General features: G+C 34.1%; 1 protein-coding gene across 4 annotated transcripts in view; it reads right to left on the reverse strand.

The window, feature by feature from the left end:
• Positions 1 to 17,635, reverse strand: part of SBF2 (SET binding factor 2) — a 253,639-nt gene that overhangs the window by 122,464 nt on the left and 113,540 nt on the right. For all 4 annotated transcript variants that reach the window (XM_032188226.1, XM_032188228.1, XM_032188227.1 and 1 more), the window contains exons 4-6: positions 14,014 to 14,127; positions 12,268 to 12,378; positions 10,351 to 10,456 (exon numbers count right to left, since the gene is read on the reverse strand). In XM_032188226.1, the coding sequence (XP_032044117.1) occupies positions 10,351 to 10,456; positions 12,268 to 12,378; positions 14,014 to 14,127 (331 nt within the window). The remainder of the gene's footprint in view (positions 1 to 10,350; positions 10,457 to 12,267; positions 12,379 to 14,013; positions 14,128 to 17,635) is intronic.

A 17,635-nucleotide genomic window follows, 5' to 3' on the forward strand; every position in this document is an offset into this window, starting at 1 on the left:
GCTGGTATTTTCTTATTTTCACTAATTAACTTGATGCAAAATTATTTCTCCACACATACTTTCTTTTTCAGACATACTTTTTTGCAAGAATAAAAGTGGTATGATTGTGAAAGAAATTTACATCTGACAGAATCAAATTACACATAGAAAGATTTTTCATTACTCTCCTGTTTTAAACCATTTAAATAATTGATTAAATTATCTGGCCAAGCCAACAAGGTATTATTTCAAGCCAAGAATCTTATTTACTGAAAACAAACAGTCCAGAATAACAGCCTGAGTCCAGTTTCCTCATGCTATAAGACAGAATCTTGCCTGTTTGTAACCTTGAACTGCACACTGGTCTTTAGACTCCACACTACATCCGATGCTAATTTGTCAGGGCATAAATAGACAACATGAAAAACAACAAACAAGTTGGTTTTTACAGATTACTCTTTTGCAGTTACGGACAGACATGCATCCTGTAAAATATTATACATATGCTGGAAATTTTTGAATAGAGGCTTCCTGACCTTCACTCTTTTCAAGTATTTAAAGAATCTGTAATTTGTTCTAAATTATCTGACATCCTACATCAACAAATGTATCATTCTGCTGCTTCCTGTTGTTGTAGAATTTAAGTATTTATTTAAGTACAATTAAAAAAGTGTACTTGACAAACGATTAACCGTCTTCTGTATTGCATGAAATCGAAATATTGTCACTAACATCTTCAGACTTTTTTAAAGAGTTATAAACACAAGATTTGGATTTTATATTCAACTCAACTAGTTGAATACATTATTATGCCAATATGCCACTCTTGAATTACTGTACACAAGAAAAAGCTTAACAGACAAAATAATCCATAATTTAGCCAGACTAATCCAGGAAATGGGTCTACAAAGACTGCAGAGCCTCTCTGAAAGGACAGCAGAGATTGCATAGCACAAGTTCTGTGCCAGGCAGCGTCACTCTCTAAAGGTAACTGGCAAACAAAATAAAGAAAAACTACAAAACTCTTTTCATTTTTATTTTTAGAAGTAACTGCAAAGCACTGCTAATGAATGAATTACATGCTTAGCTAATAAGTAAGTGGCAGCAATTGTACTCAATACTCATATAGGTAATCCTTGCCAAAATGCATTTGTTCACCCAATCAAAAAATTAGACCTTATCTACAATCAACTACAAACAGTTTTTAAAGAAGTGTTATGTCATTCAGTTCAGCACCAATTTACATTTAGCAAATTATGCTGTTCTCTTAGAGTAGGACTGCACTCCATACTACATGATTAAATGACAGCCAGACTTGCTCGCAAATGGGGAGCAACCTAGCTGTACCAGCACAGGGTTTTGTGAGGGTTAATTTATCCTACTGTCTGGCTGGGTAACACGGAAAATGTGTGTCAGACAAGTGCCCCAAGAGATTAATTTATTTGGACTTTGTCAGACTAAGGAGGAAGAGAAGCAGTTTCAAAAGCACAGAGCCTTCAGCTAAAACTCCCTCAAAGAATGGAACACTTCACAAAAAGTTTTCTTACTCATTTCTAAGCACACAGAAGCAAACAGTGGGTGTGACACACAGTACCAAAATCAAAACACATTTTTAGAAAGAAAGTTTGGATTTTGGAATGGAAGCGAAGGTAATTTAGTATCCAAACCACAAATGTTGCATGTTCTTTATAAAAAGCAGAGCAAGACAAAGACTTCTCTGCAAAGCAGTCTTCACGGAGGGTGGGAAACGGGAAGGCACAGGAGGAACATACAGAAAGATTATGGTATAAATACCAAAAAGGCCAACTGATCATTCAACACTGTATCGAAGAGACTGAAAATGGGTATAACAAAAAGGCCTTTTCAGCTGACACATAAATATTCCTACCACTATTGCTCCCTCCAAGTCTAACAAAATTGTGTTCTGTCTACACGGATATAAGCAAATGGTTGCCATCCAAACTCAAATATTATGCAAGCATGAGAAAACAGGGCTCAAACCTGGGGAGACACATAGCTATGTCTGTCATTTGCATGTTGATAACACTTTGTTATTATCAATTTCATTAAGTCCCTCTGCAGACCTGCTTAAAAGAGGAACAAATGCCCCTTGGATTTCTTGAGCCTTCAAACACAAATCTGACTATACACTGAGCAAGCATGAGCTGCATATATATATATTTTTTTTTCCAGAAGTGACGATGCAGCTAAAGACAATTAATGACAAAAAATTTAGAGAACAAGGTCTTCATCTCTGAAAGACAGAAGTGCAAAACCATTTCATATGCATAGTTTTAAAGCTATACATAACCAAAACAAGACTTAAGATAAGCTCAAGATTTATGGCAGTGTTGAGTAGTTTTCTCAATAAAGCAGAACAGACAATGGAAGGTAAAACAGGTAAAATAACCAGGAAGGTAAAATAATGCTTGAAGCATATATTGAAAGTATTCACTTTGCAGAGAGGTAAATGCCAAATTTATATGACAAATCATTTTGAATTGTACAAATGTAACCCATATTACCAATGAAGGTTTGCAACTGATTGTATGCCTGATTGTCTGTCTCATATAGACAGATTTAATAGGTGCTGGGTTTCTATTTCATTATTTTTATTTTACCGAACACATACCAAAACCAATTCCTATAAAGAATAAATGCCAACAGAATGTCAGTCAAAGCAGGTTTGCATAGAAAATTAAACTTAGAGCTGTTAAGGGGAAGGTATTATTTAAGGTTTCTTTCACCTACAGGGAAGGTAGCAAAGAATATTTCTCTAATATGAAGCTGTTAACTAGTAAATTAGAACTTTTTTTTTCTTTCACTGACTGTTCATATATGCATACATTATCATTTGAGTAATATTCTGTTTTGCTGAAATATGATTTAATTCATTTTCACGTCTCATCTTCTGCTTGCTTACTTATCTAGTAAGATACCTAAAACAGAAAGCTATTTGGTTTTGACATTTATCCCATACATACCTAGCCCCGAGAAAGATGCAAGTAGAGGTACACAGTAACCCTGTACGAACCCAACATCAGTGTACAGAATTTCTTTATTACTCTCACAGGCCCAGACTCAACGAACCAAAACACACTGAAAGAATTTTGTAAAAGAATTTTGAGTGGACTAGGATAACAGACACACACTAATGAACTAAAATGTTGTCTGAATCCCCTAAATAGAGGAGAAGTATCCATTTACTCCATTGGGAGCAAATGGATACCCATAATTTGACTGTATTCATTTAAAACAAAAAATGTCTTTTGACAAAACAAAGCAGAGAGCAAGCAATAATACCATGAAGATCCTTAGAAAGAAAATATCTAAGAATGAGAAGAGTATTGTCATTCCTGAACTGTACACAGGAAAAATGGTCAAGGATACATAAGAAACTGCAAACATATCTGTTTCCTGTCTAAGGACTACAAAGTCTTTCTCAAGGGACAAAACTACTGCAGCCTTACATTAATGGAATCAAAGAAATGCAAAGACAGCAAGACCAGAGGTGGCTGATCAGGATGTTCTCTTAAAGCCATCTTCAGACACTGCTGGTTGATACCCATGAAGCATAAAACCACAGGTAGTCTTGTTAAGAAAAAGAAAACTGCAGAACACTATAACAAGGAAAAGTGAATAAGTCTCTTTAGTTTCTTAAGTATCTGGATTTTCTGCAAAATGTTTAGAAATAAAAAAAGCAACACAAACTTTGTGAAATCCTCTGAGATTTTCCAACCTCCTACGATACCGATATCTCAGCACAAGTGACAACTAAATAGCTAGCAATTCTTCAGCAGTAAACAAGGGATGAATGTTCTTGTTAGTCTTAAGTGTATTCATCACATGTGCTATAAATCTATGCACACACCAGTTTAGGATAGTTAACTAGACTGTATTCTGGTGTATGACACGTCTGCTCCTTACGTTCTAGCAGAATGAAGGAAACTTCATAGCATGTGCAACTCCCCTTGCCAAAACAACAGTGAAAAGTATGATGTGTGGGATGCACACTGATCTATTTGAAAGAAACCTGCAGGTATCAGGAGCTATGTTGCAAAATTGTCTGTGTGGGGAGGCAAAAAAAAGCAAACACTGATCAGCCTGGGTCCTCAAGAAGAGAGTATCAGACAGACGAGAAGGTTTTGTGTTACAGCATGGGGCTTCACAATAGCTAGATATAAAGAACTATGTACTGCTAAACAATTTGAAAGATTTTAGAATTGGGTAACAATACATCCACCACAGAGAGTAAGAAGCAGCAGAAAGAAAAACGTTTGCTCATCCTGCTATGTTCTTCCTCAACAGAAACATATGAAATTAGAGAGCTTACATGCCCTGATACATACCACTGAGGAAAGAACTGCAATCCTTTAACACACCAGTGCCTTAATGTTTGATAAGTATGGCAAACATTTTCTTTTTTATAAAGTATTTTCACAGTACAGCATGAAAAGCTTGGTTTGTATTTCCATTTTAATTAAACTAAACTATATTGGATGAAAATACATTCCTGTAGTTAACTATTTTCCTGATGGCAACTGTCAGAAGTTAAAATAATCAACCACTGCTTTCTTTTATCGTAGTTGATATTAAAAAATCATTAAATTCAGTAAGACTTGTGAAAAGGCAAATTTTCTTACTATACAAATGAATGTAAGTGTTGTTTTTCTTACATCATAATCATCGACTAGTGACTTAACTTAGATTTAGTTTCACGTTTGTTTTCATTTTGCACTAGCAGCTGGTTATCTGGCAATCAAAAGACCTAATGTGGTGGTGATGTTGAGTAAATTAATGAACGAAGGAATGAGGAAGTAACTGAAAAAGTAAAAAAGACTTATCACCTATTAGGTTTTATTTCTATACGATGTCAAAAATATAACTAGATTTAAAAACAGTATGTTGAAAAAGAAATTGAGCCTGTAACCATGCCAGGATAACAGAAAAGAATGCAGGTATGAAGGCATGCAGAGCTATCATTGTTATCAACCAGAGTGATACTCAGTGGAGTTAAGAACTTAAATAGTTTCAGAAGAGTCTTACTGAATCGATATTATACAAATATATATAGATATAATATATAAACATATATATACACATATATATATAATACTGATATCTACATATTTCAGATTTAAATATACCATGTACTTATTAAAAAAACCACAACTATATTAGCAAAAGTTTAAGCATGATATTACAAGAAAAAATATATGGAATGAAATTCCTCTAGAATTGCTTTTTTTCTCTCCTTTTTAGTACAAGTATTACCACTAAATTTTTGAAATTTAAGTATCTTATCATTTTAAGTGCTATAAAATTTGCTATGCAATAATGAAAAAAACTATTTCTGCATTCATATCAGTAAAAATAGAAAGACAAGTAATCTGTTCTGAGTACGATCTGTTTCAGTTTTTTCTATAAGCAAAAATAAGCTTCGTTTACCTGTATAACTATTTGTTTATTTATTAGACCTTTGCTTTTTGGAATTTACATTTTTCTAATCTCTGGGAAACCTTTATCTGTTTTCATTTTTCATTTTTCCAGGAGGCATCTTCTAAAGTTCTACTCTCAGTAGAAAAAATGTTAGTTACTCTCTTCTCATATACCTCAAAGGACATTTTCATTTAACAATTAAAAATACCACTTCATTGTTATAGAACAAAAAGTAATATTGAATTGTACTATTTTTCATATTGGAAAAGCTTCTTAAAAACAGCTTATTAAATACAGGCACTTAAATATATAGTATGGGGTTTCTTTAACAGTAGTATTTACTTATGCTAGCTATCTTTTGTGAAGTTTGTACTTTGCTTAACATGAACTACTGCATTTTTCATCTCACTAAAAATCCATCAGTAATACAAGGCTGGACTGCATAAAACGTAAGTGTGCATCTTACTCCATGTGATCTGTGGTTCTGCTAAACAGCAAACACTACAGGAAATGTCGGTCCCTGCCATCCAATACATTTTGGAGCCCTCTCCCCTGCTGGCTGGCATTGTGGCACCAGTGCCACGCTAGTGGACAACATAGACATCTACCATCTCATTAATAGACAATGAGAAATAGTCAAGTATTTTAAAGACATGAACCATTTTGAAATGCAGTATTACGATCATTGTTTTTCCAGCTAATCCGTGTTGATGAAATAATTTTTAGGTGTAATGATCCAGCTACAGGCCTGGCTTTTGTCACATTATTCCCATATATTATTAATTTTTCCAATGAAAAAGAACATATGATTTAAAATGTCAAAGAGTGACATTCCTTATTATGAAGCTTAAAACAGTTGGGGATGTTTTTCCCACTTGTAGCTTAATGCTAAGTAAAAATAAAATTTCCAGATATGCTGCAAGCTTAGTAATATAGGGAGGATCATCCTCTGACACACTATCCTGCCAAGCAGAAAAAGCATGATGAGACTACTATTGCACAATATTTCTCAAAATAAATGTTGAAATTACTTTTGTATCTATTCATAGTGGTAAATTTTGTCTTGCTGCCCATCTTTCTCAAAGAAAGAGCTATTTTTAAAAAGGTGATTTAATCAGTTCACAAATGTTTTTCTAACTACTCCTCATTTTTCTATTAATAATTTAAATAGGATTAAATGACTTGTACCAGAAGAGAAATAACTGAACATATCGTTACTTGACAAACAGCCTAGTCAATATTTGTGTCCTGAACACAGGCACTTGATGGAATCACAGCTGTCACTAAACTACTGTCCAACACCCTGATGGACAACAGAAGTCAAATGCTTTTGCCCAGGTCAGTAGAGACAAACATGCATTTACATGTAGCTTGTTTCTTTGTTTGTTTTATTCCACAACCTTTGCATACAGATATAACTCTTTTCCAGTAAATCCAACCAGAAATTTCACATTAACAAACCTTAGTCTCTAGAGAAACATAACAATCCTTTCAAAGAGATACACCATCTACATGTGAAAGGAACTAGGGCTATTCAGTAAAGTGACATACACTAAGTAAGTGGAAACATTTTTTAATTTCTGTCCTTAGAAGATACAAGGTGAATCTTCTATTGTGCTATATTCTCAGATACTCAGACTCAAAAAACTCTGACATCAGCTGGGAACTAATGTTCCCACTCTACAGAATTCTAAAAGATTCTGTCCTCCACAAGACCATCAGAGAGGTTTCTCCTAAAAGATCTGAAAGTGTTGTAAATCAAAAAATGATGCCACAACAGAAAAGATGGGGTACTGGGATAATTTGGGAATAATATTTTTTTTCTTCCTCCTAGGAACTTGATTCATCTCCTCAGAGAAACAGGATGTAAGCCTGTAGATTCTCTGTGTGATGATGTGCCAGGTTTTATAATCACATAGTTTCCTCTATCTCTCTCTTCTTCAGGCCAAATGAAGTGTCTCTACCCAGTACTGTGAGTAATGAGCAAGCTTTCTTGCAATTTCTCCCTCTCTCTCCATCTCCTGCTGATTTTTATATCCTTCTTTCATATCCAGTATGTGCAGCATACTTGGAAAGGGTACCAGGTACATATATGCTTACTGACTCTTATACTCCTTACAAGCCACCATAAAGCAAGAAAGACTGGACCTCCAAAATTTAGTGCAACTTAGGATAAGAAAAGAAAGCAGTAAAAATATAGAAATCAGACTGTTTACAGCAAGTATGCTAATGGACAATGGGAAAAGAAGAGATGGTAGACAAAGAGTAAGTCAGAGGTGTAGACACATCCGTGTAGACATTTATTCATTAATAAAATGTCCTTAATAAAATTGACTTACATCCCATGTGTCTGAAAGTGATTTTCAATTCTCATATGAAAGTGTTGTTATTCAGTTTTATACATGAGTGGAATTTATAAAGCTCACTCTGCACACAAGCTTACTAAGAATTCAAGAGGAAGAGATGGTCCTCTTGGTTTCCTCTTCCATATTTACATTCCCACTCTCCCTCCACACAGGTTCTCTCTATAAATCTGATGGATACAATGACTTTTCAGATTGCCTTTGTTGTTTGTCTCAGACCAATCCTGCGACATAAAACACAACCCAAGTTTGCCACACAATAGACAAGTGTCAGATGTTAGCTAATCTAAGCACTGGCTAAAAGTCTTGCTTTCTTTGACATTTTCAGAACTGTGAATTTACAGTAACCTTCAGTAGAATTGCCCAAAATAAACTGCCTTAACTTAGGTACCTCATACCATACTTACAGAATAAGCACACCATACCACATGACATACCATACAATACTTATGTTGCCTCATGCCCTACTTTACATTTTCACAAAAGAGACAATGTTGTTGGGCCTTTCCACGTTTGAACCATGGCCTGTAGTATGTTCTGGGTAATATCAATGACATAATAACCCAAGTAAAACCTGACTGTGGTCAGGATAATTAGCATCTATAATACATTAGCTGCATTTTTTAATTTAAACCACTATCAAAAAAAATAATATTCCATTTGGGATAATATTCTTTTAGGAAGGATACAATTAAACATTACCAGTAGTAGGTGACATTGTACTTATTAGATCTGATACCGCTTCCTGTGACATAAGTTTTAATGGCTCTGTGATCTGAAATTTTCTGTTGCCTGGATTTTCTACTGCCAAACGACTAGACCTTAAAACTAGCTGGAGTAGGAAACACAAGTTACTACTGTGTTGACAAGAATAATTTCTCCGTGGATGCTCAGCAAGAGTTATTACACAAAACTATCATTTCTCCAATATTTTTGAAGCATTCAAGAACATGGCTTCAAGAAATAAACACTTCTGTTTTTCTCTTTCATGTGGTGACCAGAGTGCAGCTAGTTTTCAAAATCCAATCACTTAGATGTATTTTCTGTGGCTTACAAAAATGCATACTTGCTGAGAATTTGGGCCATAGTCCCCCAGTCTCTTTCATGCCTAAGTAAGGTTTAAGATTTGAAAGCAGTCTCTTAAAGAAGAAAGATGATCTGGCTACATTGGAGTATTTTAAGTATCTACATTAAATTTGGTTCCCATTACAAAGGATCTGTTTACAATTGCTTACTGTACACTAAACTCTCTATTATGACTGACTGGGGAAAGCAGTAGGAGCTTACCAGCCCTTTTTCAAACAATATATACTAGACTTTGTCTTTAAAAATAGTAGTTCTACGAATGAGACTGGAAAAAGATTTTCACTGTTTTATTTCCCAGAAGGAAGGCAATTTCCTCAACATGAGTCTAGCAACAAAATTTGCTATACAATTTATCTGCTTTAACTCCTAGTCCTCATCATGTTCTGAGACAGAACGATCATCAGCCTGAAAAAAAAAATCCTCTCCAGATAGCAGAAAGGATATTCTTTTGCCTTAATAAGAGAATGTTATTGGCTTGAATATTACCTCAGTATGTCATTTTCTGCAAACTATTTATTTAATTATTTAACGATTCTTATTTCAGCTATCTTTCCAGCCAAATTTCACGCCAGGTTTTAATGCAAATTGTATCCTTAAGCACATTGTTTCTCTTTTTGTAGAATATATGAAAGAGAACTCTCTCTCTCTCTCCCCCCCACAGGATGCTTTTTCAAGTTCTCAGACTTCTCTTGCTTTTCTGCACTATTCTAGCTGGTAAACTGGTAAAACAGTTAGCATCTGTCCTTGTTTTCCATTTATGAGAAGAATGGTCAGCAACATATATTCTGAGGCCACTTAAGACTAACCATGAGGCTCGCAGATTCAAAGAAAAGACTATTGATTTTGCCCTTAACCCATTGCTCCCACAAGTTTGTGCTTCCAAGCCACTTCAGAAGCCCAGGAAAAGAAGACTAACACAGATTGTTAAAATTCAACGAGAGGCATGAGATTAGTGTTGAGGTACCCAGGTCATAGTTACATGAAGTTGTTCCTGTAATGAACAAGTAAGCATTCGCTGAGGATTGTGTTACATCTTCTTCATAAAAGATATGGAACAATAGATGATAACAGAATAACATGAATTCCATGTAGTTACCAATATAACTATATACTATCTTTTATATGAGCTTTTCCAGTTACAATAGTTTATTAACCTGCTTGGTTCTGTCCAGTTCGTACGATAACCAAGGGGTGGGGAATCTTTTTCCATGAATGTCATTGTAACCGAAAAGCCTGCTCACAGAACATTTGCAGACAGCAGATAACATTGCAGATATTTTACCACAAGCAGGAAGTACAAAAAGTTTATAATAATGTCTGATTAGGGGGATAAAAGCGCTATTAGTCATTCTTTCATTCCCCCCCCAAAAATTAATATTTACCATGTAGCTTTCTTGGCGCATGATTTGAGCTGAATGAGAACAGAAAATAATTCACTCTGTAGTTTAATTTATTTTTTTTTTCAAGTCAGGCCTAGACATACCCAGTTGCTGAAAGAGAAGAGCCACGCTGGTGCCTGTAACAGGAAGACTATCATGTAGAGGAGTCTGTATCAGTTGTCGGTCTCCAGCTCCCAAAGAAAACAATTTCTGTAGAAAGAATTTTTTTTAATTGAGTATAAATTTATTTTATACAGAATAAATACACTGTTGTCATACAGATAAGTGATTCATTCTGCAAAAATTCCGTATACAGAATCTTAAAATCAGTACCAATAACTGAACTGACCAACGTAGATCTGAAACATCATTTGAGGACAATTGTATGTCCCTTTGTATGTATAGCCTGATAGTACCATCCTTGCATGTCCATTGAATTAGACAGTCTTAATCTATGTGTCTCTTGAAGACCTGCAAGTTTGTTGACACAACCACTTTCCTTGGTAGCCTATTCCAATGCTGTGCAACCCTTCCAGTAAAGAAATTTCTCCTAATGTCCAACCTAAAAGTTTTGCAGTTGATCATTTCAGCATTGGACATATGAACAATCTTGGAGGTCCTCAAGGTCTTCTGGAGATAGACAACAAAAGAGTGTTCCTGTTCTAAGATACATAATTCAGATTTATCACTGTAAGCACAAAGCTTAAGAAAGAAAACAGAAAAACTGATTTTCTGGTTAAAATGAAACTTTGAAAGTAAGAAATTAAAGTTACAAGTGAAATACCATTTCATCTGAAGAAAGAAAGCAGAAGGCAGAATAGCCAGAGGAGCGTGCACTTTCCCTCCCTCTTCTAGCAGTTGGAAAAGACACTGTTGAAAGCCCCGTTTATGGATGGGGCTACAGGAGAACAGGATAGAAGGAAGAGCTAGAAATTCAAGTGGACCACCAGAATGTGTAATTTGAGGTTCAAATACCACTGAAAATGGGGGCTCCTGACAAGATACAATCTAATTACTTCCCTTCAAAACTGAAACTTGGGATGCAAAACAACAGAGACATGGTTTCCTGGAGAGCATTCAAGTAGATCTTGATTAAGCTAAGAGGAGATTTTGCCTCTTTTCGAGCTAAGAGAAATACCAAAGTAAACAGGGCTATGGGTTTAAAAAAAAAAAAAAAAAAAAAAAAAAAAGAATTTGTGATTTGTAGGATTTCAAGAATACATAGGTTGGGTATAACGTGTGAGAAAATGCGTATGAAATCTATCCTCAAATATTGCCAGCTGCATTCTTGATTTCCAGGTATGTTTCATGATAAGGACTACAATTTCCTAGTAATGCTACAGCATAATGTGAGGACCAAGCAAATAAGACCCAACGGAAACCTAAAAATATATAGGAATAATTTATTTAAAGTAAATCAACAAACAAACCTGACTATTTGCTCGCAGAAAGAAGTGTATTTACTGACAAACTTTTTTCTTATTTTTGAATGCATGGGTTACCAGGAATATTTAACTAATTCTGAAAAAAAAAACATGTCCAAGTAATTTTTTAATTTTTTTTTTTTAAGCATTTCCCAAAGGAAAGTCGATTGGAATCCTGAACTGCAACATGGAAAAGTCACAGGTAAATGAACTAAAGGAAAGGACATGTCAAAAATTGCAAAGGAAAAAAAAAATAAAAATCCATAGCAAGCACAAATACTCCTGAACACACATTATTATTAAAAACTAAACTTACATGAACTGCTTGATTTGTTACTGTGCCTTGTAAAAAGCCAACTCAGTGACAAAATTAACCCTTTGACCTTATCCTGGAATGGAATTTTTGCTGTCTTTAGAAGACAGGCCACAGGGAAAGCACTCACAGGCCACAGGGAAAGCACTCAGCTGAACTATGATCTTTTTTCAACAAAAATATTTAAAGAATTTATTTTTTGTTTTCTTCATAAATTAAATTAACTGGAAAAATATCCCCCCACACCTTTTTTTTTTTTTTTCTTTTCTTTTTTTTCCATTTACCTGAGACCCTCCAGAAGCAGGGACAAGGCATGAACAAAGATTTGCAATCAGAGTCTCCAGTGACACATTCAGGCTGTCCACATACACAGTATAGATCAGTCCCAGGCATGCCTAGAAAGACACAAAAAATATGTTAGCCTGCTATGCAGGAAGGGCACACATCAGATTAGTTAAAGATATATGTATATAATTTTTTTAAAAAGTGTCTTAATAGATAATGTAGTGAAGTACATTCCAATCTAAGACAAAGTTGCTATCAAAGCAACCGCTCATTAAAAAAATTAACTTGGCTACTTAAAAGTGATGTATGTGTTGGCAGGTGCAGATATCCTCTTTTGTAAAGGAAATTCATTATTTAATTGAGTTTGTTCAATTATATAAAAAGTGCTTTACTACTAATTACTTTTAAGAATGATAAAATCATAGTTTTGTCTGCACTTTGAGCTCTCTGGATCTAAACCTGACTGGTTTCCAGAGTAAAACACTGATGCGCTAATGAGCTAGCATCAAGAATCAACAATTCTGTACATTGTTTAACTTGCATTCTTTATTTTATTATTTCGATACAAACATATTTTTAGAATGAACAGCATATTAACATTTCAGTATTTGCTTTGCATGGATTCAGTTTTGATTGAGAAATCACGGTACAGCTTTATCATTTTAATTTAATGTAAGATAATTTAACTTTATGTTCCAAAAAGCCTTTGAATAAAAGGAAATAACTATGTCCCACAACATCCTCTTGGTGCCTTTTAACTGCTATAATTTTGGTAATTCCGTAAATATCTTAGGAATTCTCTTCTTAGACATAATTCCAACAGTACCCTTTCATATAACACATAGTTAAGCTGAGAAACTCCTTGCCATGGGATGTTGTAAAATCAAGAGTTAAGAAATTGGACAAATTATATGAAAACCCGTACAATTGACACCTCTGGTTCAGGATGTCATTAAACTGTAATTCACACAGGACTAGGAAAGTATTCTGTGGAATTATTTCTACAGCCTACCATTTTTTTTACACGTTTGGCACTGCATTTGCTAAGCGATACTAGCAGACAAAATACTGAGTTATGTGGATTGTTAGTCTGAGTTGGTACAATCATTCTTCATGTTCAATGACAACTTACTGTTGAATGATTTTCCTCCCTTGATCTGTAAACTGAAGTATATTTCTTTCTGTTAATATATATTAGCTTAATAAAAATTTAAGCTCTTAATTTCTCCCATAAACTGTATCTCATCAGCTGAAAGCGATCCAAGATCCTAAATCTCCGTTATGAATCTTAATTCTATCTGGAAGAAGCTCTGACATGTTTACCTTATAAATGAAAGAAAACTAGGATTCCACTATTGACTTATCACTATATATTTAATCAATTATCATTAATGTGTTATTTTTACTTAAGTTAATTTTTGTCTTAATAATTTACTTCAATATATAGTAATCTGAGCCCAGAAAAATCTCTATTTTGTCTTCTACATAGATTTAAGAGTACTTGGAGTGTTAAAAAAAAAAAAAAAAAAAAAAAAAAAAAAAAAAAAAAACCACTGCTTTAACCTGTAGGGGCTATTTACTATCATAAACATTGAATTTAACTAGTTCAATCTAAGCTCTGCTTTTGCTGTTAAATTCCCAAATCAGTCCTGAGATGCTTTAAATCAGAGTACTGTGACTGCTATTCATTAAAAACAGATTTGTCTGCTGACAGAGATTATAAATAGCAATGGTAAATTCTTTACCCTGAAAATTTCTGGATAATCTAGTCTGGACACCAACACCAAACTTTTAGGAGCAAATACTTCAGCAGGCGGAATTAAACCAGACTCCTCTTCACCTTCGGTTTCTTTTGTTCCCTTGAAAACAGAAACATTTCAATTAATAAGCCATCTCTAGGTAAAATTTTAGCATTCTTATAAGTCTACATTTCTCAGGATTTCAAATAGACTTAACCAGAAAAGAAGTGTATGCCTTGTTTGAAACTAGTAATGAAGTCAACTAAGAGGAGATCATTCCAATGGTTACCTGAACTTTCTAAAACCTTCTAGATGTAGTTAAACCTGCTGAAACTCATCTATAAAGCCATGCACTGGTGTAAATAAAGTTTACAGACAAAGAGTTTTGAGACAAAGAATACAGATATGTATATCTGGATCTACATAGTCATCTCCAGCCTGATCCAACAAATTTGGAATTTCTTCACAAGAAAAGTAGTTCAAATTTCTCAATAAATTTCTCAATTTCTCAAACTTAAGAACCACTATGTTTCCGGTTAGAAAAAAACAGAATGGCACAATGCAGATAAACTTGCAGTTGTTCATGGTATTGTGCAACTTACTATAACCTCCTTGCCAGCACTTATTTTTCAGTCACAAATACTTTATTATTAACTCCTAGCCAAAACGAAAGATGTCACTAATTATTCTAATTTCTGAAATTCCTCACATTCTTTGACAAATTCATTAACTGAGTTTCAAATGACAGACAGTATGCTCGTTCCAATTTTTGCATGTAATTCTCTCCACTCCTACACCACCCACCAAATTTCCAAGTGTATTATTTGTTCCTCCAAACGAGCATTCTTTTAAGCAAAAATCACTGTCCTATCTTAATTGGGAACACGAGAAAAATGACTTCCCTTTCCATCTGACAACATGAAATATCGGCCTTCTATTTCTATCATGTTCCTGGTCAGCACTTTAGTTTATTAAAAATAAACAAATAAATAAATAAATCCAACTTTGCTTTTCTACTAAAAGAAAGAAACCTGATAAAATTGTCTGAAATGCCAGGAATGTTGTGAATGAACTTTATTTTACTACCTCAATTCAGAATGTATGGTATCTTTAAGCAAATATATGTATCCAATTAGAAATTGGAAAAAAAATATAACTACTTTGAATGACTTTATAAATGATTCAATTATGAAAAACATTCAGTTACTATAAGCCAAAATACAGAGCTCCTGTTGCTAACTCTCTTTTGTCTTGACCCTTGCTCCTTCTGAACAGAAGAAATTCAGGCTCTGACGTGCATACCTGAAGTGATGAGCAGTTTATTTCATATTTATAATTACAGGTAGCATTCTGATCATTAGCCACACTTCAAATAACCTTTATTATACTTACTTGAGTTTGGTGTTCCAAAATGGAGTATCAGTTATGTGAAGTTAAATGTCATAAACAACTGGTAAAAAACACTGCACAAAGTTGCGACACTTAGGTACAGAATTCTTTCCTTGCCCATTCTTTAATAAAATTGCATAAAAACAAAGCAAATAACCAAATTGTTTAATCATGCAAAGATCCCTTATTCTCAACATGACACAGCAGGACGAAAAATAAGTAAAGACATTGGACAGAAAGATTCCAGAAATAGAAAGCAGTCACATAACAAAGATTCAGTATAGAAGGGAAACTAGCACACCTACTGATTTGGGAGGAATAAAAAACAAACAAACAAAAAATGATTTTTCACAGCGTCACACAGACTAATATGTAGCTAGTAAAAAAAAGAATTGTGCCTCTTGGAAGCTGCTGAACAGCTCTCAAGTTCTGTGTCAAACATACAAATGCACACAAATACTTGTATTTTAAAAGTAAGATTCACACGAACATGCGCAAACACACGTACCTTAGTGGTATATAGACCTGAAAGACTGTAACTTTTTGTATTTATATCAGACGGGAGACAAACGGTATAATATATTTAGGTGCTTTTTAATACACAAAGTAAACAAGATTATGGGGTTCCTGTAAAACTGCCTGGGGTTCCTCAGGACGCTGAAGTTGGGTGGTATTCACTTAGTCTATAGTCTCTCAAGATATCAAGAATTGTATAGTGATGCTTATGCGTTAGGAGTCCAACAAAAGGCTCACATATGGCTTAGTATCCTATCTTGAATGACACAGGCACCCCTGAAAAAGAGCAAGCCTCCAGCAACCACCATATACCACTAAACATAAAAAAAACCTTCAACTGTTCTAAAGAACAATTATAAATTCTAGGCATAAAAGTAGCAGGTTCTGGCTAGCCAACAAATTTTGGACAATGACAACATTGGGAAAAATGAATTAAAATTTATTCAACATTTCCATTCAACATGGAAGCTTCTCTAGATGAAAGCAGTACTAAGATAATGAAAACTCAGGATCCATAGACAGGGAAGAGAAAGGTCATCTTCATCAAATCCACTCAACCTCATATCAAGTCCTGTGTTAATTCATAACTAAATACAACTTAAAATTTTAAGTGCACAATAGCAGCACAGTATTAAACTGATAAATCATTTACACTATTAAAACAATTTCTCTTACTTCAAGATCTACAGGCAAATGTACCAACGTGACTACAGCCATATTCCTTCCTGAGCTAAGTGTTCTGACAGGCAGGCAGGCACATTAGTGGAAGTCAGGAGACTAAGCAGATAATCATGGCAAACACATGACTTCTAACCTACTTTGAAGCTAAGTATTAACAGCATATGCATTCTCTAGCAATGCTAAATACAAAGTGGTAAAACCACAAACTCAATTCTTTCTAGTTGTACTTCTCTTCAGACACATGCACATTTCACCTTTCTAAATTTCCTTTCTCATCTAAGGAAAAAATATTCTCTAAACAGAATGAACAATATGAAGTTTTATTCTTAATAGATTTTTTACATATAGCATTCAGTTTGCAAATAAATTAAGAATAACTGAATGTTAAAGAAAACCTTTCTAAGCATTCATAAAATAAAAGATAAAATTAAATGGTTTCAATAAGAAATGGGATAATGCTGTTACTATTTTTTAAAAACAAATCTAGTTAATAACCACAGTTTTCCTTTTGCACTTGTACTGGTTGGAAGAAGATGATAATTGTATTTGGCATACTGCTATGAGGCTTCCCAACATCTTTCATCTATGTTGTTGGCAAGTAGTTTTTCATATTATGGTAGAGCATATTCAGAATTTTCTTAATTTTAATTATATTTTCAAACAGATTCCTTTTTTCCCCTCCCTTCCTACCTTTACATATAGACAGACTTTGAAAACAGGTAAGATGAGGGAAAAATACCACTGGGTAGAAAAACAGTATTCCAGATGTTTAAAGATCCATTTAGTTCAAAAAGTGATACATATTTAAAATCTAATTCAGAATCATCTGTGACTTTAGAACAGAAACAAATACATGTTTTGTGTTGTGTTTAATGACTTAAGGTCTTAAAAAAAAAGACTGTCAGGCTAAGGAATAGGTAACAGACTGACATAACTGTATTAATGAAAGGAACTGCATGATAATGTACAATCATACAAGTTTTCACAATATTTGGTCACCTGTAATTATAATTTGATTGGAGTTTATTTGATTGAAGTTTAA

This window comes from Aythya fuligula, chromosome 5 (genome assembly GCF_009819795.1).
Source record: "Aythya fuligula isolate bAytFul2 chromosome 5, bAytFul2.pri, whole genome shotgun sequence".
NCBI lineage: Eukaryota > Metazoa > Chordata > Aves > Anseriformes > Anatidae > Aythya > Aythya fuligula.